The sequence below is a fragment of the Eumetopias jubatus genome, unplaced genomic scaffold (assembly GCF_037043125.1).
Source record: "Eumetopias jubatus isolate StellerSeaLion01/CBP00866 unplaced genomic scaffold, mEumJub1_p1.0 scaffold_1, whole genome shotgun sequence".
Taxonomy (NCBI): Eukaryota; Metazoa; Chordata; class Mammalia; order Carnivora; family Otariidae; genus Eumetopias; species Eumetopias jubatus.
In genome coordinates this window covers 64,791,424-64,818,412 of record NW_028274807.1, presented here as the reverse complement: position 1 = coordinate 64,818,412, position 26,989 = coordinate 64,791,424, and the positions used below count along the sequence as shown (strand labels likewise).

General features: G+C 39.0%; 1 protein-coding gene across 2 annotated transcripts in view; it reads left to right on the top strand.

Annotated features, from left to right (window-relative positions):
* The window catches only part of GPR156 (G protein-coupled receptor 156), a 53,294-nt gene that overhangs the window by 11,466 nt on the left and 14,839 nt on the right, over window positions 1–26,989 (top strand). The window contains exons 3-6 of one of the 2 annotated variants that reach the window (XM_028110723.1): window positions 20,396–20,531; window positions 20,779–20,889; window positions 24,181–24,294; window positions 25,316–25,411. In XM_028110723.1, coding sequence (XP_027966524.1) covers window positions 20,396–20,531; window positions 20,779–20,889; window positions 24,181–24,294; window positions 25,316–25,411 — 457 coding nt within the window. Of the gene's footprint in view, window positions 1–20,395; window positions 20,532–20,778; window positions 20,890–24,180; window positions 24,307–25,315; window positions 25,412–26,989 lie in introns of both variants that reach the window. The other variant, XM_028110722.1, reaches the window with a different exon arrangement.

Sequence of the window (26,989 nt, the reverse complement as noted above, 5' to 3'; positions counted from 1 at the left end):
AAGGTTGAGGGGCAAGTTGGGGGAGTACAGTGACAGAAGGGAGCAAGAGGAAGGTTTCTGGAACACTGGTAATGTTTGTTTCTTGACCTGTATACTGGTTACACAAGTGTGTCGGTATTAAAAAATTCACTGAGTTATACATTTATATACACTTTGCTTTATGCATATTTTTCTTCAATAAAATGTTAAAAATTATCTTTGAGTTTCCTAAAAGAAAAAAAACAAAAAGGAAATATCTAAAAGGAAGGTGTGTGCCGTTTTATCAGTAGAGACAGCACTATTTTTAATAGTTTCTGAAAAAAATTCTCAATTTTATATCCTGAACATTGATGGTTAGAATGGATAGGTTTACTGTAAATGCAAAGGTGAATTGCATAAGACTTTTTTATGGTACCATTGCTAATAGTAAAAAAATAAAAATTTCTGTTTATCAGGAGGACATCAGTAAATGATGCCAAAAGCACAAGCAACAAAAGAAAAATAAATTCAATGTCATCAGAATTAAAAATTTTGTACTTCAAAACACCAACAAGAAAACTAAAGGGACTCACAAAATGGGAGAAAATATTTTCAAATCATATATTTGATAAGGGACTTGTATCTAGAATACATAAAGAATGCTTACAACTCAATAATTAAAAAAAAGACAAATAACCCAATTTTAAAATGAACAAAGAATTTGAATAGCTGTTTCTCCAAAGAAGATCTGTAAAGGGCCAGTAGGCAAATGAAAAGATGTATGACATCATTAGCCATGAGAGAAATGCAAATCAAAACCACATTGAGATACTACTTTATGCCCCCCTAACACGTCTAGAATTTAAAAAGACAGAGAAAAACAAGTGTTTGCGAGGATGTGTAGAAATTGGAACCTCATATACTGCTGGTGGGAATGTAAAATTGTGCAGCTGCTGTGGAAAATAATTTGGCAGTTCCTCTAAATGTTAAATGCAGAGTTACCATATTACCCAGTAATTAGATGTTTTAGTAGATACTAAAGAAAATGAAAATATATGTCCACACAAGAACTTGCATATAGATATTCACAGCAGCACTCATAATAGCCCAAAAGCAGAAACAATCCAAATACCCATCAACTGATAAATGGATAAATGAAATGGTATATCCATACAATGGAATGTTATTTAGCAATAAAAAAAAAAAGGAAACCCTGATTCATGCTACAACATGGATGAATCTTCAAACTATTATGTTAAGTGAAAGAAGGCAATCACAAAAGACTATAAATTGTGTGGTTCCAATTATATGAAATGTCCAAAACAGATAAATCTACAGAGACAGAAGGTAGATGAGTGGTTGCTTATGGCTGGGAAAAAGCAAATCAAAACTATGAAACATACACCAAATGGGTTAAAACATAAAGGTAATGTTAAAATAAAGATGTGAAGTTACAAAATTCACATCTACTCATGGTGAGAGTGCAAATTGGCATAACCATTTTGGAAAATAATTTAATATGTCTTTTAAAATTAACAACACATACATCTTGTGAACCAGCAAATCCACTTCTAAATTATACCCAGGAGAAGTGTACCCAAAAGAAGCACTTTCGTACCAAAAGTTGTATAAAGAATATTCACAGTAACATTATTTGTAATCACCCCAAATGTCCTTCAGTAGTAGAAGAAATAAATAAGTTGTGATATATTCTTGCAATGGAATATTATACAGCACCAAAAATGGCAAGTTCCAGAAGAATCTCACAAACATCAAATTTAAAGGCTAGCCACAAAAGAGCATGTACTATATGATTCACCTAATATAAAGTTCAAAACCAGACATAACTATAGTGTTGAAAGTCAAGATAGTGGTTTGCTTTTAGGGGGAAAGGAAGGAGTAATAATTATAAGTAGAGATTTTGAAACGTTATAATGTTTTCTTTCTTAACTCTGTTGATAGTTGCATAGATATATCCTTTGTGATAATTAACTGAACTAAATATTTATAATTTTTGCACTTAAAAAGTATCTTCCTAGTCCAAGATTATTAAAAAAATAAAAACAAAAACCCTCAACCCTCAGGGATCTATAATTGCAGGAGTCATGGATAGGAAGTGGCAATGTCTTCAGGGGACTTTGAACATGAGGACAGAGTCAACTTCCAGATACCTTATTTACATAATATCAAGTGTCCACATGTGTTCAGCTGCTTCACCATAATAGCCTTTCTTACTTTGACCAAATTACCTCATTAAGATTTGTTCTTAAGTTTTGTTTTCTTTTGCTTTCATAAATGTAGCTGAGCATCGAAATTTCACATAATTTGGATGCTAACAAGATTAGACACTAATATGACATTAATCACTCTTTGATCCTATTCTATGCCTTATTCCATCTCCATCCCACTAAAAGCTTGCTTTTGGGGCGGGGGGAGTGTCAGATGATAAACATTTTTCAGGCATTTTGAATTTTGCCATTTCAGTGGTGAAAGATGCTATTCTTTCATGTTTGTGTGTTAGGAGGAGGTGGTGCTCAGGATGCTAATCTATGCAGACTGACCTTTGTTTCTATCTGACTGAGCAGATGTAGGAATTAATCACTGTCACTCCTGGAGGCTGTGGCTACAGCTGTCCCCCACTGCCTTTCTGCCCCTGATAGATTTATTAGTGTATTTTGTTTGCTAGAAAACATGTCTCAGCACAGAAGAACTGGCAAATTAGAGAAGCTTATCTGTGAATATAATTTTCTAGAAACATGTCTTTTCACATCTATACCTATATACTCTGAATTCTTTAAAAGAAGAAGAAAAAGAGAAAAGAAAAACAAGCTGGTAATACTGTTTATGTAATACCCAATTATTTCCCATCCTGAGAAATTTCATGTTAGACCCATGTCCTACGATTACAAAGAACTGTCTTCTAACCTCTATACTCTTCTTTTTGCAACCAGCCCCCTCTTAACTCCCAACTTTTAGTTTAGTCCCACTCCCAGAATCTGGGCATACTTTGACTCTAGGCTCATGAAAATAAGTGCTTGAAATTTGTACTAAATTCATTCTATAGCAGACCCCCACTATAACCTTCAGAACTTAATTAACACTCTCTGCACCCCGAGCATCCCCACTACTTAGATATCCCTGCAACCTCACCAAATCTAACCCCTGACGATACTGACTCCAGCCGGGATGGAAATCAAAGTAGCCACACTCTTTTGGATATTGGGAATTACCTCTAAAATCCAGTATAAATTTCCAGGGCCTGGTCTATCTATTTTCATTTTACCCCCTTCTCTCTATCAAGTCAGCATGCTCTGGGGCAGAGATTTAGGGCTAGCAGCCAGTGCCTATTGGGAATCTGTTCCTTTCTGGTGGCCCACTGCCTGCCAGAATCCAAGACCTCAGCCTTAGATATGTACCTTAGCCTGCACCTCTCTGATACCAACCCTTCACTCATTGGGACTTCTGCTTATTTTCTGCACTCTTTGACCCAGCTAGATTCTCTCTCATAGTTTACTCTTTGTTGACTCTTCCTCAGAATGATCTCCAGGTTTTAGACATCCTTGCATGTTCAACCCCTAAATTACTAGTACTTTCTTTCATGCTCTTAGCATCTGGTTTACGTGTCTTAATCTTAAGTGTCTGCCTAGACTCCTGAATTCAAATTCATCTGGCATAATATTTTCAGCCACCATTTGAGCCCCAATTCTAACCATCTTTCTTTTTCTGGTAGTGATACTAAGTGCCTTATTAAGAGAAGACAGGTTAATCCTCTAGATGTCAATCTTAAGTGATTGGGCCTATCTCTCAGAAAAAGAAACAAGTAGACCAAGTGTCCGTCAATAGTTGAATGGATAAACAAAACGTGCTATATACATAAAATGGAATATTATTCAGCCTTAAAAAGGAAGGAAATTTCAACACATGATACAGCATGGATGAAACTTGAGGACTTTATACTGCATGAAATAAGCCAATTACAAAAGACAAATACTATATGAATCCACTTCTATAAGGTATCTAGCATATCAAACTCAAAGAAATAGAAAAGAGAATGGTGGTTGCCAGGGACTGGGGAGGGGGAGAAATGGGGAATTATTGTTTAATGGGTACAGTTCAGTTAATGTTCAGTTAATTGTGGTTTAATGGGTATAGAGTTTCTGTTTTGCAAAATGAAAAGGTTCTGGAGATTGGTTGCACAAAAATGTGAATATACTTAATGCTAATGAACTGTACACTTAAAAATGGTTAAGATGGTAATTTTTATGTTATTTTATTATATGTAATTTTACTGTATTTTACCACAATTAACATTTTGTTTAATTTTAAAGAAACCAAAACTCCTATTAGAAATAACTCATTTGGGTCAAATAATCTATTACAGATCCATTTCCTTAAAACTATTTTTTATTTCTTACACCATCTCTTAAGAGATAATGATCATTCTTATATCATTGCCTGTTTTGTAGCTTGTTACTTTATTTTTCATGCCCCAGATTTGCATATCTGAATCTTTGATATCCTCTCTTTCAAGTATTCCAAGATTTCATTCTACCATACTCAAGATCTCTTAGTGATTTAGTAGGTTTTGTTCACATCTCCTTTGGCCTTCCCCTGTCCAGGCTGCAGAATGGTCTGTCCTCATTTAGTAAAGACCCTGCCATTCCAGTTTTCCTTCTCTAGAATTTATTTATATTCTTCATATTACCAAAGCCAGATGTTTTATTCTGGTACAGTATGAGACTTTACCCTGGACTTGAGATTCTCAGAAGAGGGAGGAGGTGGCCTAGTTTTGTGTGAGACTTACAACAAACAATAGTACAATAGAAATGTTATTGGCAAAGGGAGTCTTACTCAAATCTCTATGGGTAAGATTCTCTTAGACATATAAGGTAATAATAGGAGTAAACACATTCTCTTTTTCTTTTGAGATACAATTCACATACCATGAAGTTCATGTTTTTAAAGTATATAATTCAGTAGTTTTTAGTATATTCACAAGGATGGGCAGTCATCAGCACTGTCTAATTCCAGACCATTCACTACTCCAGAAAAGAAACCTCATACCCATTAGCATTCTCTCGCCATTCCTTCCTCCCTGCAAGCCTCTGACAAATACTGGTCTACCTTCTGCCTCTATAGATTTGCCTAACCTGGACAATACATATAATTGGAATTATACAACATGTGGTCCTTGGTGTCTGGTTTCTTTCACTTAGCATTATTTTAGCATAATGATTACAAGGTTCATCCATGGAGACAGTACTTCACTCATTTTTATGGCTGTTAATGTTATGTTAAATGGGTATTCCATATTTGTTTTTTTCATTCATCAGTTGATAGATATTTGGTTGTTTCCCCTTTTTTGACGATTATGGATAATATGCTCTATGAACATTCATGTACAATTTTTTGTGTGTACATGTGTTATCCTTTATCTTGAGTATACATACCTAGAGGTGGAATTGTTGGGTTATAACGTATTTATATAAGTGCTGAGCTGTTTTTCAAAGTGGCTGTATCTTTTTACAATCTCGCCAACAGTGTATGAGGGTTTAAATTTCCCCACATCATTGTCGACACTTACTATTATCTGTCTTTTTTATTGTCACCATCCTAATGGATATAAAGTGGTTTTGTGGTTTTGATTTTACTCAAATCATTGTGGTTTTGGTTTGTATTTCCCTTATGGCTAATAATGTTGAGCATCTTTTCATGTACTTATTGGCCATTTGTAAATCTTCTTTGGAAAAATAGTTATTCAGATCCTTTGACAATTTTTAAACTTAGATTATTTATCTTAGGAATATACTTAAACCAATGATTTCTCAAAGTTGGTTCACAATAGAATCTGCTCAGGAGCTTTTAAAAATCCTAATATCCATGCTTCACCCTAGGCCAGTTAAATCAAAATATCTATGGGTAGATAGATTTTTTTTTAAAAAAAAGCAACATTTTTTTTATTAAATTCTCCAGGTGATTGTAATGTTTGGGAATCAGTGTTATAGACTGGATGACCAAGCTGATGATACCAATAGAGAAATGTTAAAGACTGGGCGCCTGGGTGGCTCAGGTGCTTAAGCATCTGCCTTCGGCTCAGGTCATGATCTCTGGGTCCTGGGATTGGATCCTGGGATTGAACTCCTGGCTCAGCAGGGAGTCTGCTTTTCCTTCTCTTTTTGCCTCTCCCCCTGCTCATTCTATCTCTCCGCCTCCCCACCCCTGGCCCCATATCTCTCTGTCTCAAATGAATAAATTTAAAAAAATCTTTAAAAAAAAAAAAAGAGGGCGCCTGGGTGGCTCAGTTGGTTAAGCGACTGCCTTCGGCTCAGGTCATGATCCTGGAGTCCCGGGATCGAGTCCCACATCGGGCTCCCTCCTCGGCAGGGAGTCTGTTTCTCCCTCTGGCCCTCTTCCCTCTCGTGCTCTCTATCTCTCATTCTCTCTCTCTCAAATAAATAAATAAAATCTTTAAAAAAAAAAAAAGAAATGTTAAAGGCTTAGAAATTATGCCAGGTATTATAAATTGAATTAATGTGAATTGTAAAAAGCCTAATCAGGTCAAGAGGTAGAGGTGAGCTTGCTTTTTAATAAGGATTTTTAAAATAGGATTTTTCCTATAACAGGAAGTTTTAAACCAATGACAGAGAAAATGTTCTGGCTGTGGTTCTTGCCTACTGACTAGGACTAGATCTTAGGAGATAACCATGGGTGAGCCAATAAATGTGACTAATCATGACACAAGTCTGTAGGCCCAGAAAATTTATCTCAACTATTCAGTGTTCAAAAGGAAACTATGACAAAATGTGAGTATTAAGTAGGAGAAAATTGTAATCTAGGCTTTTGAAAGTCAGAAGGAGATTGGAGCCTATTTTAAGAGACTTCATTGGAAGTATAGGGAAAGAGTAACTGAGAATAAAAAAGAAAAAAATCCAAGCACTTAAAAATGTGACAGTCACAGTGGAGGGAAAATGGCATCTCTCAAAGAATGTAAAAACCTCCCCAGAGGAAAGCAGGGAGCCCACAGAGTTTGTCAGGTTAGGTAGGAAATAGGAAAAAAGACTTTGAGAAGCACCTTTGAAGCAAGTCCAAAATACATAAAGGGATTATTTAAACGGATTAAAAGGGAGAAGCTAGAATAACAGTGGACTCTTCTGCTGCTAATAGTAGGGCACAGGGAATGGTCAGAGACCAAAAGACAATAAGACTAAACTAATTATGTGCCTCTGAATTTATTGAGAAAGATACCAGAGTGATTACCACACTGAAATTGTCCCCTATGAGTGGATCAGAAGAAGCTGATCCAGTCTTTCTCTGTGTTTTGCATATTTCAAGTCAGGTAGACAAATGCATACTGACCAGTTGCTGGAAACTGTTGGTGTTGCTCTTGAGATTTTTGAAGTCCTCTAGAAGAAATTATTCCCTTGGTCATGCCTCTCTCTCCTCTTGCCACCAAGCCTCTGAAAAGAGTGGTCTTCACTAGCCGCCTCCACTTCCTCATCTCCCATTCATTCTTCAACCCATGCCCTGATTTCACTGAAATGACCCCTTGCGCAGGTCATTAAATTAACCGATCTCTTTTTAGACTTCATCCTATTTAGCCTCAAGCCATATAACACTTAACCATCGCCTCTGTTTCTCCTTTCTGAAATCTTCTCTTTCCTTAACTTTATCATGCCTGAATGTCCTGACTTACCACTCTGCTCCCTGCCGGCTGCTTCCATTGGCTCCCGTGCTCTGCCTCCCCATTTAATGTTGGTATCCGCCTGAGTTCCAGTCTACATTCACATTTTATGCTATACCCCTCCCCTGGTCTTAATCCCTCTTGCAACATATCCCCAAGCCCTGCCTCTTTCAAGTCCCATTTTCTAACTTTACAGTTGACATTTTGAAATGGGGATGTTCCTTAGTCAATTCAAATTCAGTGACCAAAAACCAGACTCAACCCTTACGATGAATCTTGCTCTACCTCTGTGTAGTTCCAATCTCAGTTAACATAGCATTACCATCCACCCACTCCTCATTCTGGATTCCTTTGTCTCCCTACACATCCAGTTAGTCACCAAGTCTTAGATGTTAGCTTCTCAAATGTCTCTCCGCCTGTCTTCTGCTGCCCATCTCCACGGCCCAAGTGTAGCCCTGATCTACTTTCCATCTGGGTTATTGCTGTAGCCCCCTCACTGCTCTATCCCATTTCCAGGTTAGCTACTGCTCTCTTGCCAGCATTTTTTCCACAAACACAGACTTGATTTTCAAAACATAGACTTCTACTGCTTCTACAACTCCTTAGATAAGCATTTAGGATCTTTTGTAGTCTAGCCCTAATCTACAATTTCTGCTTATTCCCTTTAAAGTAAGTTATGCTTTCATGATATAGGGTAGTAGCTGTTTCTCGAGCACACCACTACTTTTTTCACCACACCTTTGTTTATGCTCTTCCTTGTCTCATGACTCTTCACATTTTTTACCTCACAAACTCCTCTTTATCCTTTAAGACAAACTCTTATCCATGAAAATGGGGGCCCTGGGCCAGCAGCATCAGTATCATCTGGGAACTTGTTAAAAATACAAATTCTTGGGGCCCTACCCTAGACCCTACTGAATCTAAAACTTTAGGGGATGATGACCAGAACTGTATTTTAACAGGCTCTTCAGGTGATTCTTACCAATTCTAAAATCTAAAAACCACTGTTCTAAGGGCATTCCTATATCAATGCCCATAGTGCTTTATATACACCTATAATACTTACTACATTGTTTCATAATCATATTTACCTATACACTTATCCATCTCCTCTGCTACAAATTGAGTCTGCAAAGTCAAATACAATATTTTGTGTATTTCCCATCACCTGCCACAGGGTCTGGCACATAGGAGATGCTTGATAAGAATTCAGAGCCTAAAACATACCCATCCCTTCCAGGGTTTGGTCCAGTTAGAGTGCATACAAATACACAGAACTGGATAATCAAATGATATATTTACTCTTAAAGGTTTACATGTGTCGCACAAGCCAAAAGCACACATACTGACAGTACCAAGTGTCAACAAGGATGCAGAGAAACTGGATGTCTCATACATTGCTGGTGGTTGTGTAAAATGGTAATGTTACCTCAGCCATCAAAAAAGAATGAAATCTTTCCATTTGCAATGACATGGATGGAACTAGAGGGTATTATGCTAAGTGAAATAAGTCAGTCAGAGAGAGACAAATACCATATGATTTTACTTATATGTGGAATTTAAGAAACAAAACAGATGAGCATAGGGGAAGGGAAGGAAAAAAAAGATAAAAACAGAGAGGGAGGCAAACTATAAGAGTCTCTAACTGTAGAGAACTGAGGGTTGGTGGAGGGAGATGAGTGGGGGATGAGGTAACTGGGTGATGGGCATTAAGGAGGGCACTTGTGATGAGCACGGGGTGTTATATGCAACTGATGAATCACTAAATTCTACCCCTGAAACTAATGTTAACATAGTTAAGTATGTTAACTAACTACAATTTAAATAAAATCTTAAAAGGAAAAAAAAATGGTACTGTTACTTTGGAAAACAATTTGGCAAATTTGTATAAAATCAAACATATGTTCACTGTGTAATTCAGGAATAGTACTCCTGAGTATTTACTCCTAGAAAAGTGAAAACACAAAAACAAATGTTTACAGCAGCTTTATTTTTAATAATCAAAAAATAGAAACAACCCAAACATCCTTTAGCATGTGAATGGATAAACAAACTGTGGTGCATCCATATAATGGAACACTACCCAACAAAAAAAGGAACAAGCTATTAATACATTGAATAACTTGGATGAATCTCAAGGGCATTATGCTGAATAAAAGAAGCCAATCTCAAAAGGTTACACCCTGTATGATTCTACTTATATTGTTTTATCAGGGGATGAATTTATAGTGATAATAGATGAGAGGTTGCCAGAGGTTATAGGTGGAGGGAGGATGTGACTATAAAGGATAGTCTGAGGGTAGTTTTGTTTGCACGATGAAACAGTTAAGTATACTGATTATGGTGGTAGTTACACTAATTTGTATATATGATAAATTTCATAGAACTACACACACACACACTAAGAGCACATATAAAAACTGGTGAAATTCAGACTCTATACTTTAGTTAATAGTATTGCACCACTGTCAGTTTCCTGGTTTTGATAATGTAATCTAGTTATGTAAGATGTCGTCTTTGAAGGAAGCTGGGTTAAAGGTCAAACTGTTTTGCGACTTCTTATGAGTCTCAGATAATTTCAAAATAAAAAGTTTTTTGAGGAAAAGAAAGCACAGGGATTGCGGGTGAAAGCCAAATTAGAAAGCGCTCCTTGACATGATGCTAAAATGGGGGCCAGGGAGAGGAGGAGAGCTCGTTGCCTGGTAGAGATGGGGAAGGAGAAGAGAAGAGGACAGACTCCTGCCTTGGAGACCTTCTGGTAGAACTTGGCCTAGGCCTGTTCACCTCTCTCCAGTCTGAGGGCTTACCCCTGCCCACCTGGGGGAGTGTGGGTCCTGAGGTGAAGAGGGAGGTGAAAGCTTCCTCCTCAGCAGTTTCCCACGTGGGAAGAGAGGAAGGAAAACCTTTCCTCAATAGGCCTCAGTGGGAAATCAGAGAGACGGGGATAAGGGTTACTCCTTAACAATGTTTACAAAAGTTTAAGTGTGTCAGCAGTGAAAGAACCCAAGCTCTGGAATCAAACTCCACGTCAGTCCTAGCCCCATTTCTTACTAGGCATGTGACTCGATCGCCTTCTCGAACTTCGCGCTGAATCCCATCTCCCTATTTAAAAGTAAGGGTAATGATGCTGTGTATCTCAGAATGCTGTGAAGATTGCATTAGATAGAGTATGTGGAGCCCTTAGCAACTGCCTAGCAAATATTAAATATATAATCAATGTTGGCTACTCTTTTTAATATTATTCCATATCATTGTCAATATTCTAAGAAATAGAAAAAACATACATTCAAATGATTCTGACTGCAATGTAATTTTTGATGATTTAGAGGTACTTCAAGATTCTTCAGTACTTCAAACTCATCATAAAATCAGCATTTAGTCCCTATATGTGTAATTCAGACCATTTAACTTAAAATGAACAGTTGTTACTTTCTATTACAGGCCTCTTACGTGCTTTTTATTTTAGATGCATTATTTCTGACCTTTATAGCACTCAAGAGGATAAATATTATTTTTCCCATTTTTAGATAAAGAAACCACCTCAGCATGGTTAGGCAAATCATCCACCATACACAGCTAGGCAGTCTAGTCAGTCTGATTTCAAAGCCCATGCTTTTCCCACTACATCATGTTAACTTCAGCGTTAATCCACAAAAGCTGCTTAAACACACACAGATTATCTAACAGTTGTTCCTTTCACATCAGATTACAGGACAGAACACACAACTCCTGTCACAGCCTAGGACAGACACTTCTAGGCCATGCTGGGGCCAAGACTCAGAGACCCTAGGCAATGATGGAAACCAAGAGCCCAAAGCCCTTTGTGGCAAAAATGCAGTGTGGGGTTCCAGCCAGTAGGTAAAGCCAAGAGCCATGACAATGTCCAAGGTCCAGGCCAGTACTCAGAATTGGGAAGGGCAGGCAAAGCCCAGCAGAAGGCACTCCAGAGGACTCAGGATTTCCTCTCTGTCAGCTTGACGATAAATGCCAGCTAATGGAGCCTTTGAGGAGCCTCGGTTGAGGAGGCAGGTAAAAAGCCTTGGCCAACCACCAGTGCTACTGCTGGACATTAGAAACCAGGGTCAAGGGGCGCCTGGGTGGCTCAGGCGTTAAGCATCTGCCTTCGGCTCAGGTCATGATCCCAGAGTCCTGGGATCAAGCCCCACATCAGGCTCCCTGCGGGAAGCCTGCTTCTCCCTCTACCACTCCCCCTGCTTGTGTTCCCTCTCTTGCTGTGTCTCTCTCTGTCAAATAAATAAATAAAATCTTTAAAGAAAAAAAAGAAAAGAAAAAAGAAACCAGGGTCAAGAAGGCCCCTAGCAGAAGTTCATTATCAGAAGGGTGGACACTGGGTCCCAGGTGGCCAGGGTAACCTAGGGCAGAAGTGAAAGAACACGGGAGGGAACCAGGAGTCAGGGCATCTGCATTAGCTGTCCTATTGTGGTCCCTGTCTGGGTACAAAACTGCCATGCAGGGTCCCTTCGTCATAAAATGGGAAGGTTAGGCCCAATCCCTGATTTAAACAGTGCTCCTCATGACACTCAGACTCCAATCCTGTCTTTGGCAATTCCTGGGGGGCAGAGTGGTGGGGAACAAGCTTTTGTGCCTTGCTGGCAGTCTCCCTTTTATCTCTGTTAAGTATTGGACCTCTAGGAGCCTTCTAACTCTAATGATTTATCCAGGATAGCAAACAGTAAGTTTCCACGAGGTTCAGGGCCCTGTGTCAGGCACTACAGGGCAAAGCTAGGTAAAACCCAGTCCCTGCGTCAAGGATTCCCAGATTCTGGCCCAGCAGAGAGTGACTCCAGCAGCTGTAGCTACTCAGGATTCCTCTCAGACTCACCAAAGCCCCAAGTTCTCCTGCTACAACCCTGAAGACCAGAAAGAAGGGGAAGGAGAGGAAGGAAACCTTTCCAACATGGCTGGCGAATGCTCCGTGCCTCAGAGACATCGATGGACGTGTCACCTGCTAGACAATAGATAATATTCTGGTTTACAGCAGACTCCCTATGATTGGCTGCTTCATGGGGCCAAATGTGCTTGTGCTTTATGCTCTACTTAAAATCAGGGCATCTGCTGTGCCCTTTCGGAAGTGCTACAGTCTCCTGCAAGGGTCTGCTCAAGGCCTTCCCCTGCGGCTAAGGAGAGAAAGGAAGTTGAAATCACTGCTTCATAAATTAAAACACATGCCTACACTCTAGGGTCCGAGGTTATATGACAGGAGACGATTTTTGTGTTTCTAGCGTTTTTCCCCCTGGCATTTTAAAACACATTTAAGATATATTACAATTGCGTGAGACATGGGCAAAAATATATTTAGAAACTAATTTTTTTAAATTGATGTGGAATGTGTCCATAATACTCCTAATTAAAGCCGTACAATCTCCTTTCTAGTAAGGGTACACTTTGGGGCTTTTTTCCTCCCTCTCATCACCAGCTTATCTTGAATCCATCAGTATGCTTTTTCACTACTGTCCTAAATGTGAGCTGGTAACATGAAGTAATGGGCATTTGGCCTTATATCTAAATTTCCACATTTCAGCTTTAAAAATATTTGCAAGAACACATTTTAAAAATGATCCTTTGGCCTATTTACATAGTCTAGGAGAGCTATATATTCTGAAATTTGTTCTCTGGAAATTTATATGCATATTCACATACAAATATTTATAATGAGCATACATTCATATACATAGATTTTATTCAATGGCCCAGTGATACTGAGAAAACAACTGCTAACATTAAATTAAAATTTTTTCTATTCTAAAAGAAAAAAGGCAGAATAAGAAAATTGTCTTTGCAGTGAAAAAGTTAGAAACCAGGAGGTAGTGTCCAAATGAGCTGAGGATAGAAATTAAACCTCATTTGCCTTCCTATCTCCAGTTCTTAATACTTTAACAAATAGACATTTAGGAATTGTTAAATTAATGTTTGACATAGGAAGATCATTAAAAAGATAATAACTAATAAAATATGGAAACACTGAGGTCATCTGCTAAAGGGAAACTTGGGGGCAGGATCGTTAGCGAGTTTTCTTTTGCACTTAATAGCTAAATGTTTTGGTGATTAATTGATTGATTGACTGAGATGTAAATTCTAAAGCATCTCTGATAACCACGTCAGCCTCTTGTTCCTGCTTAAGGTAGAGGCAGAAATACAAAGTATGACTGGCTTATTAATAAGCCAGCAGTAGCAGAAAAAGAACTTGCCTCTGCAATAAGTTTAGAAGGGGAGAGCTGGAAAGGAAAGTAGATGTCATCGAGTCCAACCACTGCTAATCATCTAGCTATCTTGCTGGCAGAATGTCTTTGTTCTTCCAGTTCATCTCCAGCTTCAGCAGCAGCAGGCCTGAACTGACAGAATAGCAGTAGGAGCCTGCTCTCCATGTAAAACAAAGCTACACAAGCACTTACAACTACAGGAAAGCAGGCAAATTTAGAGAGGCCTGGCCCACCCTGGACAAGAGGCAGTACTGAGTGTTTTAGCTTGCTACAGAACATAATTTAGTAGCTACAAGGATGTAAAGAGAAGGCATGCGTCCTGGCCTAGCTCAGTCCAAGATCAGCAGATTTTCCGAAGTCAGAGAATGGGATGCATGCTATTAACCTCTGAGCAGATGTCAGCTGAGACTGTAATCTGTGTGGTCGTGAAGATGAGGGCTCATCCATCAACTGCTTGACAAGGCCTGTCATCATATCACTGGGCCTCCATAGCCCTCGACACATGATGTAAGAGACATATTGGACAAAAGCATTTCCTGGGGGAATTCTCCAGGAAGAATTCAACCAATGGAAAGGAATCTTTCAAGTGGCCTGATTTCACTGGAGACAAGTAAACACATATGTGTGCATGCATATATGAATATACACATCCCCAAGACGCTGCACTTTCCTAGGAACAAAGAGAAGCTTCACCAGCCTCCTGTTAGGATTCTTTCTCTCATTTATTTTTAGACTCTCCCAGCACCATGCTGAGTGGGGAAGCAAAGGGGTGGATCACCCGAACGACAAGGCTTTTGAGTGACAGTTTGGGGTGTGGAGATTTCTCAAAACCCATTGTCTACGGAAGTGTGAGGCACCCAAAATATCTTGGGCCTTTTGTGTTCAATAATGCCAGGAAGATCTCAGCCATTCCAGGAGGGGCTTCCTAAAACTCCTACCATAACTAAGAATGTACCCCTTTTGTCTTAACACACAGACATGAACCAACTCTTGACTTTCCCTCTGATTGTCAGAGATCTCTGCTGCTTTTGAGCCATTTGGCACCCTTTTGGAAGGATGAGAGCCTCATCCTTCTGCCTAACAGAGGAGAACGTTGCCAAGGAAAAATGTGATTAGGCAACAGGCCAAAGAAAGGAAGAAGTGATGGGTCTTTCATATCTATTAATGAATTTATTCATTCATTCATTCAACAAATGGTTATGGAACACTTGCCATTCTGCAAAGACTGTACTAGGAGCTGAGATACAGATAAATAAGAAACAGCCTGGCTTTTGAGGGATAGAAACTGTCTAGTGAGACAAACATAAAAAGCTGGTAATATAACATGACAATTGTAGTGATGCACATATACCCTGGGGTGTTATAAAGCCATAGAGGAGGGCACCAAACCTAGACTGAGGGCATCATCCAGACAGATATGTGCTCTTATTTCTTTGAATCCAATGAGGTGGGTCACTCACAAAGAAAATATGAAGCATACCTCATAGAACAAATAAAAAGATTAATTGGTAGTACAGTAAGCCCTGCTAATTAATGTTAGAGGCCATTGACTTTGGTGGCAACAGTCTGCAAAGTTATAAAATTTTCTCCAACATTCAGCTGCTTGGATATAAAGGCAGACAATGGATTGAAATTTTGATGGGAGTTTTGTCAGATAGATGCAGTGAAAGAGCTTGTTTGGAAAAGGAAGTGGATGTTGCCGAGAGAACAGTTCAGATGACCAACTAGAGGCTTCACATTGGGTACAGAAAGGAAGAGAGACTGACAGACTGCAAGGAAGCTGAAGAGCCAGGGAACGGGAGGTCTGTCAATGAGCAAGTGTGTTAGAAGTGGGCATATGAGAGGGCTGGAGAACAGGGGGCTTATTCATTCTTTCGTCAGGTATTTACTGAGTGCTTTCTATTTTTTTTAAGATTTTATTTATTTATTTGAGAGAGAGAGAGCATGCGTGGCAGAGGCGGCAGAGGGAGAGGGAGAAGCAGACTCTCTGCTGAGCACAGCGTCCAATGTGGGGCTTGATCCCAGGATCCTGAGATCATCACCTGAGCTAAAGTCAGACACTTAACCAACTGAGCCACCCAGGCGCCCCTTTACAGAGTGCTTTCAAAATGCTTTGTAGTGTTCTAGTGATGGGAGTACATCATGAACAATTCTAATTGGGAGGAGAAGACAATAAACAATAATAAATATGTAAATTATGTAATAGTTTAGAAAGTAATAAGTACTGTGGTGGGGTGGAGATAGAATCGAACAGGATAAAAAGGATTTGGAATTCTGAGAAAGAGTGTGATTTTAAATGGGGTGGTAGCCCTGATTGAGAGGGTAACTTTTGAACAAGGACATAAAAGGATAGAGGGAATGAGCCATGCAAATATATGAATTAGAATATTCTAGACAGGGAGAACAGCCACTTCAAAGCCTTGAAGTGTGTGAGTGCCTGGTGTTTTCAAGGAACAGCAAGGAGGCCTGTGTGGAGTGGAGTGGGCAAGAGGAAGAAGTAGGAAATGGGGTAGATAATGGGGACCAAATATATAAGCCTTGTACACTCTGGTAAAGACTGAGTTTTCCTCTGAGTGAATTAGAAAGGCACTGCACGGCAGCCTTCTGAACAGAGAAGTGACATGATCTGATTTACCTTTAATGGATTGCTATGACTGCTATGTTGAAAATAGACTTAGGAAGGGCCCAGAGTAGAAGCAGGGAGACCAGTTAGGAGGCTATTGTAATAATCCAAATGAGAAATGCAAAGTCAGACTTTGATCAGGGTGGTGGCAACAGAGGTGGTAAGTAGATGGATTCTGGATGTATTTCAAGGATAGAACCAGTGGGACTTCATGACAGATTGGATGTGGGTGGTGAGCAAGAGTCAAGGATGACTTCAAGATTTTTGGTCCAGCCAAACAGAAAGATGGAATTGCTATTATCTGAACTAGGGAAGAATGTGAGAAGAACAGGTCCAGGGAGAAGACTAAGAGTTCAATTTTGGATCAAAGAGGGGAATATTGGTTTTCAAAATTTCGGAAGTGGAATCATTCTGAATGATTGTAACATCCAAGGTACAACCCTGGGGATGGGTATCTAAAAGCAGAATAAAGTGAAGTCATTATGATAAAAGAATTTAGAACTCTGGAGGTTGGAAGGTTAATGAAATCTCCTCGGATGGTCTCCTAGAATGGTGGCCCACACAGGAGAGGGAGGAACAGGGCCAAGCTACTCTCACCATTATGATACAGAATTAGAACACATATGATTAGAAGTCACATAAATATTGCTTTGAGGTATACAGAATTTGAATTGGGTTTAGATTTTGAACCTAAAACATTAGAAATAAGCAAAGTAGCAAAATGATCACTATTTGTTGAAACACACGAGACAACATTATAATAAAGCAGTTTGGAACATATCCAGCTGAGGTAGATTTATAATCCCACTGTAGCATGGATCAAAAACAGTGGATTGAAAAAGAAATTCAGGTAACTCACAATTTAATCTTAAGTGTTTTATTAAAAATCTTTTTAGAAAGACACATACTTGGTTTTAGATATGTTTAAATCTTAGTGACACCCATATAGCTTTTTAGAAACCACGGCCCTGTGACATTTTAGGAAATTTTTCTAATAGCCACAAGAAGTACCCTCAACCCTATTTGCAAGCCATGTTTCCGAATTCAGTTCATAACCAGAATTAAGAGGAAAAAATAGGATGACCAGTCAGTCCTCCAGAGCAAGTATAATAAACCTCTAATTCAGAAACCGATGTTTGATGAAGACTTTTAAAACATCATACCTGTGAGCTGATGGATGTCATATAAGTATCAGAATTCATTAAAGAATTTTGAAATGATAATCCAGGTTTATACAGTCTCTACAGATATAGATGGATATTTATCTATTTATATTGAGACTTGAGAATAGAAAAATCAAGAAAGCTCTTGTCTTACATTGCCAATTAATAAATGAAGAGAGAAAGATGAGATAGCTGTACAGTCCTTAAAAAAGAAAACACCTTGTTTCTGAGTGGTAGTAACCCAGTCCAAGCTTTTATCTCTTTATAAACGCAACATAGGTAATCTCAATGGGACTAAATATTTATAATTAAGTATATAATATTGAAATCTTCTTGCTTTGTGGAAATTATGTGTTTGTGGTTAATTGAAATATTTAGCATGTGTAGGTTTCATCTTTTAGTTCAACAGAAAAATATAAGTGACATTGGTAGTTGAATTCCTGTTAAAGTAGCAAAGACATTCCCCAGACATACATAATTCAGCTGCTGAATAGGAGATGATTCACCTTTCAGTGACTTCACAGGTGTTAACTTCACCAAACAAAAGATGTAAATCATCTTCTATTCATTTTTTTTTTCTGTTGGAAGTTTTAAGTAAAATTTTTTATGAAAAATATATATATAAGTCCACAACATGTCCATTTAGAAAATGAATTTGCATCAACTTCTGAGATGTGAAGGCTATGTAATGTATATTTTGTCAAAAATAACTAAACTGACCCTGAAAAAAATAATACATTATGTGTTAATAAAAAATAATTAAAAATAAAAATAAAGAAAATAAATAAACTCAGTTCCTCCTAAGTCAGGAGGGTGAGAAATTCTAAATCAAGTTTGCATGCAGTACTGAATAACACAAAGAAGATCTGATTATAGAGTGGTGTTCAAATAAAATGGCCCCAGAGAAGAATTAAGAAAGAAACCTACCCATCAGTGATCTGGACAACACAGATGTGTGGCTGTGAAACATGGGCAGCTGAGTTTCAGCTAAGTTCAGAAACCGATATTTCATGAAGACTTTTAAAACATCATACCTGTGAGCTGATGGATGTCATATAAGCATCAGAATTCATTAATGACTTTTGAAATGATAATCCAGGTTTATACAGGTTCTACAGATATAGATTGATTGGGTATAGGTGATAAACAGGAGAGGTGGGGTGCCTGGGTGGTGCAGTTGGTTGAACACTGACTCTTGGTTTTGTCTCTGGTCATGATCTCATGAGTCATGAGATCAAGCCCCAGGTCAGGCTCCCCACTCATCAGGGAGTCTGCTTGAGGATTTTCTTCCTATGCCCCTCCCCCCCTACTCGCTCGTACAAGCACGTTCTCTCTCTAAAATAAATCTTTTAAAAAGAAAAGAAAAGAAACAGGAAAGGAAAAGGTGATTCATAGGTTTCTAAAGTCTGAAGATGGTGAGATTAATAATATCACTAGCTAATGTTGGCTACATGCTTACTCTGCATTGTGCCACACAATTTGCTATATTACCTCCCTGAGTCCTTACAACTCTGGCAGGGGGAGAGGGATGTATTATTGTTAACCCCTTTTTATAAGGGGAATCCATGAAACTTGTTCTCATTTTTAGAGGAAGAAAAAAAAAAATGAAGGTTTTTGCTCCAAGACAAGGTAAAGCTCAGCTGGACTTACTAGCCTACATTATCTGTACTTGGGGTCTGAGTCCCAGGGCAGTGGCTTGGTATTTTCATGTGTGTGGATGTAATTATGCTGCCAGCCACAAAGTAATCAAGGTGGGCCATTGTTGGTTATGATGTTTGCAAGTCTAGCACTGCCAAACTGTTTAATGCCTCTGAGTACTTTGCCTGTCATTAAACTAGGCTGCACTAAGTAGCTGGTTTTGCCTTGGCTCTTGACTTTAAAGTGGTCAGCCGGGTAATCCAGGTACATAGATAAGAATGCTTTCCTCCTCAGTTATTATTTTAAAATGAAAGTATAAATAAGTGTAATTATCAAGTGACTATTAATGTAAATATTGAATTTATGTAGAATACACTAATTAGACTAAAACTCTTAAATACAATGACATTCTTTCTTAATTGTTATCAGTCACTGTCCAGAATAAGCCTGGTTTTCCCCTTAAATTAACCAATCCACACGTTCTTACCTTGTCCTGAGCCTCCATTGGTGCCCAGGGTCTGTCTGACACCCAGATTGTCCACACCTCCCTCTAATCTTTGAATTGTTCTGTAAACTCTTTTAAAACTGTTTGACAGAAACCCTTCCCAAATTTCCCACTTTCAATCCCTGCTTCCTTTTTCTCTTTTGGTCAGGCAGAGAAAGGAAAAACAATTTTACATATCAAACAGAGTAAATTATGAAAAAAATCACAAAGCTTTTCCAAATAGTAGTTTACCTTACAGCTCATTTCTAAAGCCACCAAGCTGTATCTCTTTAGGTAACTACTTGCTAGTTATTTATTCACTAGGTTGCATATAGCAGTCTCTTAGCAACCATAAATTTCATGGAAAAGTCCTAACTCTTCTCTGATACCACCTGTTTTTTAGAAGTTGGCCTTTTTTTAAAGACTTGGAGAAATGCCAGAATTTAGTTCTTTTTGAAAATAAATTTAAATAAATCCTAACAGTTTTTTACAGGGCTATAAAGTGGTTTCTTCGCAGTGGCCCTTCCCTACGAGGTTACATTGGAGATTATACTGGTAAGGAAGCTCTGTTCACTCTCACGGCAAAGGATCATGACTCTAAGTGTCTTTCTTCCTGATTCACTTTAGGATTGTGAAGATGTCCAGTCCCAATCTGAACATTGTGACCCTACTTGGCAGTTGTCTGACTTACAGTAGTGTTTACCTCTTTGGGATTCAAGATCGAGATGCTTTAGTGGGAGGCTCAATGGAAACTCTCATTCAGGTAGGTTAAATCTTAAGTTTTTGTTTTGAACAAAATGTCCAACTTTTGATATTTTTTTAAATGAGCACCTCCTGTAGTGGTGGCTACCTTTATCCTTGGAATGGGCACTCTCAGGGGTGATCCCTGGAATGTTTAGTGCGGCCCACATCCTGCCTCATGCCCTGTGTGGACTGAGGCTTTGCAGATCAGAATGTGGAGAACAAAGGTCCCTCTCATGCCTCTTGCTTCTGTCCTTTTCCCCCTGTAGATAAGACTATCCATGCTGTGCATTGGGACCTCCCTTGTGTTTGGCCCCATTCTAGGGAAGAGCTGGAGACTCTACAAGGTGTTTACGCAGAGGGTCCCGGACAAGAGAGTGGTGAGTAGGCAGCAGTTTCTTACCAGTGCTTGATTGCAAACAACAGATTTATTACTGATGATAAGCTAGGGAAGTTTGTGTCAGATTACTGGGCAGGCCCTTTTATGGCAATCTGAAGTTTCTGCTCCTCATTTCAAATCTTGGAGTTGTGTGGCCTCTTAAGTCCCCAAGCCTAGAAGGCTATGTGCCAGTGCTCTTGGGAGATAGGCCTTTGAACATAGTTCTGCTTCATATGTACCCCAGGCCTTGGTACGGGTGGTATTGTGTGAACTGGCCAACATCTGGAAACAGTGTGAGGGAGAACAAGATGCCCAGAGAGACTGTTGCTTGGCACAAGTGTGAGCTGAAAGTGGAGTGAGGGACAGTGATCACAGAGAAGCTATAGCAAGTAAGCAGTTATTTCCTTTACTGGAGCCCAGTTCTTTTCCATGTAGAAGGCCATTCTCTGCACTAAGAAGGATGGGCCTGGAGCAGTGAGCAAAGAAGAGGACATCCATTCAGCAGATAGAAACAATCCTAAAAGCTGTGTGACAGCCAGATCACCTATATCCCTGACATCAGATGTAATCCTGACCACATTTCCCCATTTTATCAGGTTCCCTGCCCAAACCTCAAAATCTGATCATCAAATTCTTTGCCTATAGGTCCTCCCCAGACCCAATATATCACTCAATTGGAGTTTACTTCTCTGGAGTGATTTTTTTTTTTTTTTTTGCAAACATTAATCAGTCATTATTCAGTGAATATTGATAAAAACCTCAGCTGTGAGTAACCATAATATGAAAAAAAAATTGACTAAAGGACAAGAAGTTGATCTATCCTTCTAGAACACAGATTCCTTTGTAAAAAATGGCTTTATTGAGGCATAATTGACATGCAATGAAGGCTATGTGCCAGTGCTCTTGGGAGATAGGCCTTTGAATACAATATATTTCTTCATTTACTTAGGTCTTTTCTAATATTTATCAGCAATTTTTTATAGTTTTCAGTGGAGGTCTTTCACATCTTCTATCAGATTTATTCCTAAGTATTTAATTTTTATGCTATTGTATGTTGTTTTTTATTTCACTTTCTGATTTTTTTGTTGCTAATATATAGAAATACAATTGATTTTCATATACTGCTCTTGTATGTTCTAACCTTGCTAAACTACTTGCTGAACTACTTATTGTAGATCCATCAGATTGTAGATCCATCAGATCTTTTTGTAGATCCATCAGATTTTCTACATAGATGATCATATTATCTGTGAATAGTTTCTTTCCAATTTTCTGTATGATGGCACTGTCTAGAAACACTAGTACAATATTCAATACAAATGCTGAACACAGACATCCTTGAATTATTCTTGACTTTATGGGAAGAGCATTCAGTATTTCAAAAACTAAATATAAACTCGGGTTTTGTTAACTAAACTAGGGTTTTATTAAAGAATTGATGTTGGGTTCTGTCAAATGCTTTTTCTGTGTCTATTGATTATATGTTTTTTTTTCTTTTTTCGTTTGTTCATATGGTGGAATTACATTAAATGATTTTAGGATCTCAAACCAGCCCTATTTTCCAAACTCCACTTGGTCATGATGTATTAACCTCTTCTTTTATTGTTGAACTCCTTTTCATAAGATTTTGCTTAAATTTTATTTTATTATATATATATTATATATATATAATATATATATATTATATTATATATATTCGTGTTCTTAAGGGATGTTGTTCTATAGCTTTCTTTACTTAGAAAATCTTTTCCTGGGCGCCTGGTTGGCTCAGTCGTTAAGCGTCTGCCTTCGGTTCAGGTCATGATCCCAGCGTCCTGGGATCGAGCCCCGCATCGGGCTTCCTGCTCCGCAGGAAGCCTGCTTCTCCCTCTCCCACTCCCCCTGCTCAAGTCCCCTCTCTTGCTGTGTCTCTCTCTGTCAAATAAATAAATAAAAAAAAATCTTTAAAAAAAAAAAAAGAAAAGAAAATCTTTTCCTGGTTTTGGTATAGCATAATACCAGCCTTATAGAATGAATTAGGAAGTATTCCTTCCTCTTCAATTTCTGTAAGTGTTTGTGCACAATGCTATAGTGGGTATTCACATACATATAAATATCTCACAACAGTGTGCTTCCATTTCCCCCTCTCCCGATCTTTGTGTTGTTTTCACTTCTACATATGTTATAAGCCCCACACAATTGTTACTCATTTTTGTTTGAATGGTTATCTTTTAAAGATATTTAAACAATTAAAATCAATGTATATTTTTCCATGAAGATAATATTTCCTTGTATAGGTTCATATTTTCATCTGATATCATTTTCCTTTTGCTTTAAGGATATTAACATTCTCATGCAGGTGTGCTAATGCTGAATTCTTTCAGCTTTTGTTTACCTGAAAAAGTCTTTATTTCCCCTTTGTTTCTGAATGCTACTTTTGCTGGATATAGAATTACAGGTTGAGGCTTTCTTTTCTTCTTTCAGTACCTTGAAGTTTTCACTCTACTGTCTTCTCTCCTGGCCTCATCTGATAAGAAATCTGATGTCATCCTTGTCTTTGTTCCTCTACACATAGTGTGCTTTTTTTCTGGTTGATTTGAATATTTTCTTATTATCACTGATTGTAAGCAGTTTGATGAAGCAACTGATGACTGATGTGTTTTTATGTTACAGACACCATGAATCGTGTAACTAGTTGTGCTCTCTTCATTTCATTGGTTGTCAAAAACTCAGATGCACATTTCTCCCCCAATTCATGAGGGCTATGTACTCTCCTCATCTGACCATTCATCCTAATTCTCCTGGTTTTCTCTTTTCCTTGATATTTTTCAATTTTTGATTCTTTCTGTGGTTACAAAAGTAATACATCCTCTTTGTATTAAGTCAAATGATTCATATATGTATAAAGAAAATGCCAGTAATCTCTCTTCCACCACCCTCATCTTTCAATCCCACCCTCCCAGTTAATGGTTGTTAACAGTTTTATGTGAAATCTTTCATATCTCTCTATATGCTCATATGCACACATCTAGAAATAGTAGTGTGTTCATTTTATAAAACTCCTTAATCCTTTGTGAGAAAAGGCAGGATATGGAACAGATAAACAAATGAAAACATTTAATGGTGATGGTGATGACATGGACATAGACACCATTGTACATCTATAGTGTGTGTCTCATCTTTGATGGCTGGATGTGAAGCGTCCTGGGAGGGCTGACCCTGGAACATTTAGCTCGGAGCACATAGTATACTCCAGCCCCTGTGTCCTTTAGCCAGCAAGCCAAGGAATGTTATGACCTTGACTCTTTTGCAGATAATCAAAGACCTGCAGCTACTGGGGCTGGTAGCAGCCCTGGTGATAGCTGATGTGATCCTGCTTGTGACGTGGGTGCTGACTGATCCCATCCAGTGCCTCCAGATTCTCGGTGTCAGTATGACGGTGAGGGGCCCAATCCCTGGACAACCTACTTCCCGAACTGGGAGGACTGGCTTCTGTGGGTACACTAGGGTCATTCTCCAAGCAGTACTCACTCTGCAGTCATCCTCCCAACAAGAAGATAAATGACCCAAAAAGGAGGGAGAGTCGGAAGCTGTGGCTGTGGTGAATGCCTTGTCCCTTGTCTGCAGGGTGTGCTACCATGGCCACTGCCCCTGCTCCTGCTCCACGTGTCTTCCAGCAGCGTCCACTGAGATGTCAGCACATGAGAACTGCCCGGCAATTATCTCTGCTTTTGTGATTATTTCATGATCAGTAATGAGAACTTTCAGGCACAGGAAGTTGACTTCCCCTAGTTATTGAGAAGTAAAAGTGGTATTTTGAGGTGGTCATGGGAGGCAGTCAGCCCTCCTTCAAATCCCACTTACCAGCCATATGACCTTGGGAGAGTCATTTAAACCTCTCGCAGTCTCTGTTTCCCCATAGGTAAAGTGGCGATGATAATGTTTCTTATTTCCTAGGGCTGTGGCGAAGATGAAGGGAAATGCAGGGAAAGGGCTCAACTGTGCCTACTACATAGAGTTCGATTAACAGGAAGTATTATTAAGTCTCCAGCCTCACAAGGGGCTGAAGAATACAGTGGAATCTTGACTTTGCAGATTTAGTATTTACAGTTTCAACTGTTAACAAATAGCAGAAACAAGATGTGAAATAATTCATAATTTTGCTGATACACTAATTTGAGTCACTGTGGTAGCAAAGCACATAACTGAGGAGTAAGCCCCACCACCACTAAGCATCCACATGTCAGCCAGACTTTATCATCTTTTCCTTTAACTCATAGTCACTTTCATTTAGATTATAATGGAGTCACCTAAATGTTATAGTTTTTACACATTAAGGAGGAAATTACATGCTGTAGAAGAGTTCACGCTCCAGATGTCCCCAAAGATCTCCTGGGTGTTCCTGGTAATTGTAGGTTCCTTCCGTCCTGACTCTGTGTCCCTCCTAGGTGACAGGGAGAGACGTGTCCTGCTCTCTGACCAGCTCACACTTCTGTGCTTCCCGGTACTCTGATGTCTGGATTGCTCTTGTTTTGGTATGCAAGGTTGGTAACCACATATCCTTGGGATATAATCTATCTGTCACCAACAAAATAGCCATGAAAAGGGAATTAGAGGAATTAGTGAGGTGATTTCTGCAAAGAATCTTGAAATCAGAGGAAACCTCTGTTGATGCATAAATCTCAAAGTTACGACCCTTATTATTTCTCTACTCTTTATTTGTCTTGGGGGTCACTTTTCCAACTCTTTGGACCCCCTCATTCAATTTTCCCCTAAATCATGTGAAATTCACCTACTGTTTCTCCCATTTCTTGGTCTGATTTTTTTAATTGATTTGGCAATACCTCTTTTTTCCCCAACTCCCTGCAAGGGAGATTATGCAGAGACATTTTACCCAGCTTTATTTGTTCTCTTGAGTGCCCTGATTAACCTCCTTCTGTTTTTCTTCAAGATTTGGGTCAAGGTATCCTGCTGCCTTTCATCAACCTTTCTTACTCTGATCAGAAGTAGGGCTGGCCCTCAGACAGATGGCAACATCCATGGTGTCTTTTGAGTGGTTCCAGCTGCCTCAAAGGGTCCCCATACTGCCCTGAATCTCCCACAATTAACCTCATTTGTCTCTGTTAGATGGCAAAAGTGGGATATTATTTCTAGCAAGTACAGGATACCTATACAGGGCACTAAAGGAGGTTCTTAGAACCAATTTCCTATTAGCTGGTTGTCAGCATAAAGAAACAGAAAATCTGGCTCTGAGGGGTATAGGGCAGGCTTATGTCACTTAGGCAAGCCCTGGGTGGTAAGAGACTACCTGTTGATCCTCAGGACAAAGAGGCCTGGTTGACTGATAGCTGGCAGAAGAGAAGGAATTTTTGTAGAACTATGTGGTCTTTAAAGGTAAATTTTACTCACTTCACCACCAGGAAATTGTTCAAGTGGATGCTACTGAGAAGTAGGGCTGGAATAGGGAAATATTGCTTTTTTACTATGTGAATATATTACTTTGATAGAAATGTTTTTAAGAGCGAACACTGGGCAGTAAACCGCTCTTGACCTCTAGCTTCTTGCTAACAGTTAAGAAAATGAACTTCAGAATATGACAGAACAGGGTTTGAGTTCTGACTCAGCCCCTTCGTAGCTGACCCTGAACCTCATTTAACCTCTCTGAGCCTGGGTTCCCTCATACGTAAAATGGGGGTGATGACCACATCCTCTAAGAACTGTTCTGAATTTCAAAAGAGTTAGTGCATGATCAGAGTTTTCTCAACCGCTCCTGGCCCATAGGAAGGGCTCAATAAATGTTAGATGTTATTATTATTATTAATCTTCCACTGCCCCCTGGACAGTTCGATTTCTTGAGCCCTATAGAAAAACATGTTCTCCCCAGGACAGAAACTCGGCACTTTCCCTATAGCAGCTCACTTTGTGCCTCAACTTGATTTATTTTCTCCATTGCCTTTTATATAATCCCATTTCTATTTTATTTCACTGTAAAATCTTTCTGAAGGACAAAGGAAGAAAACAGGAAAAGAGTGGTAAGCATCAGAAAACTGACTGAGCCAGCCCCTCATGGGCTCCCTGGTCAATGAGCAGTTCCTGAGGACGACTTAAATCTTCACATTACG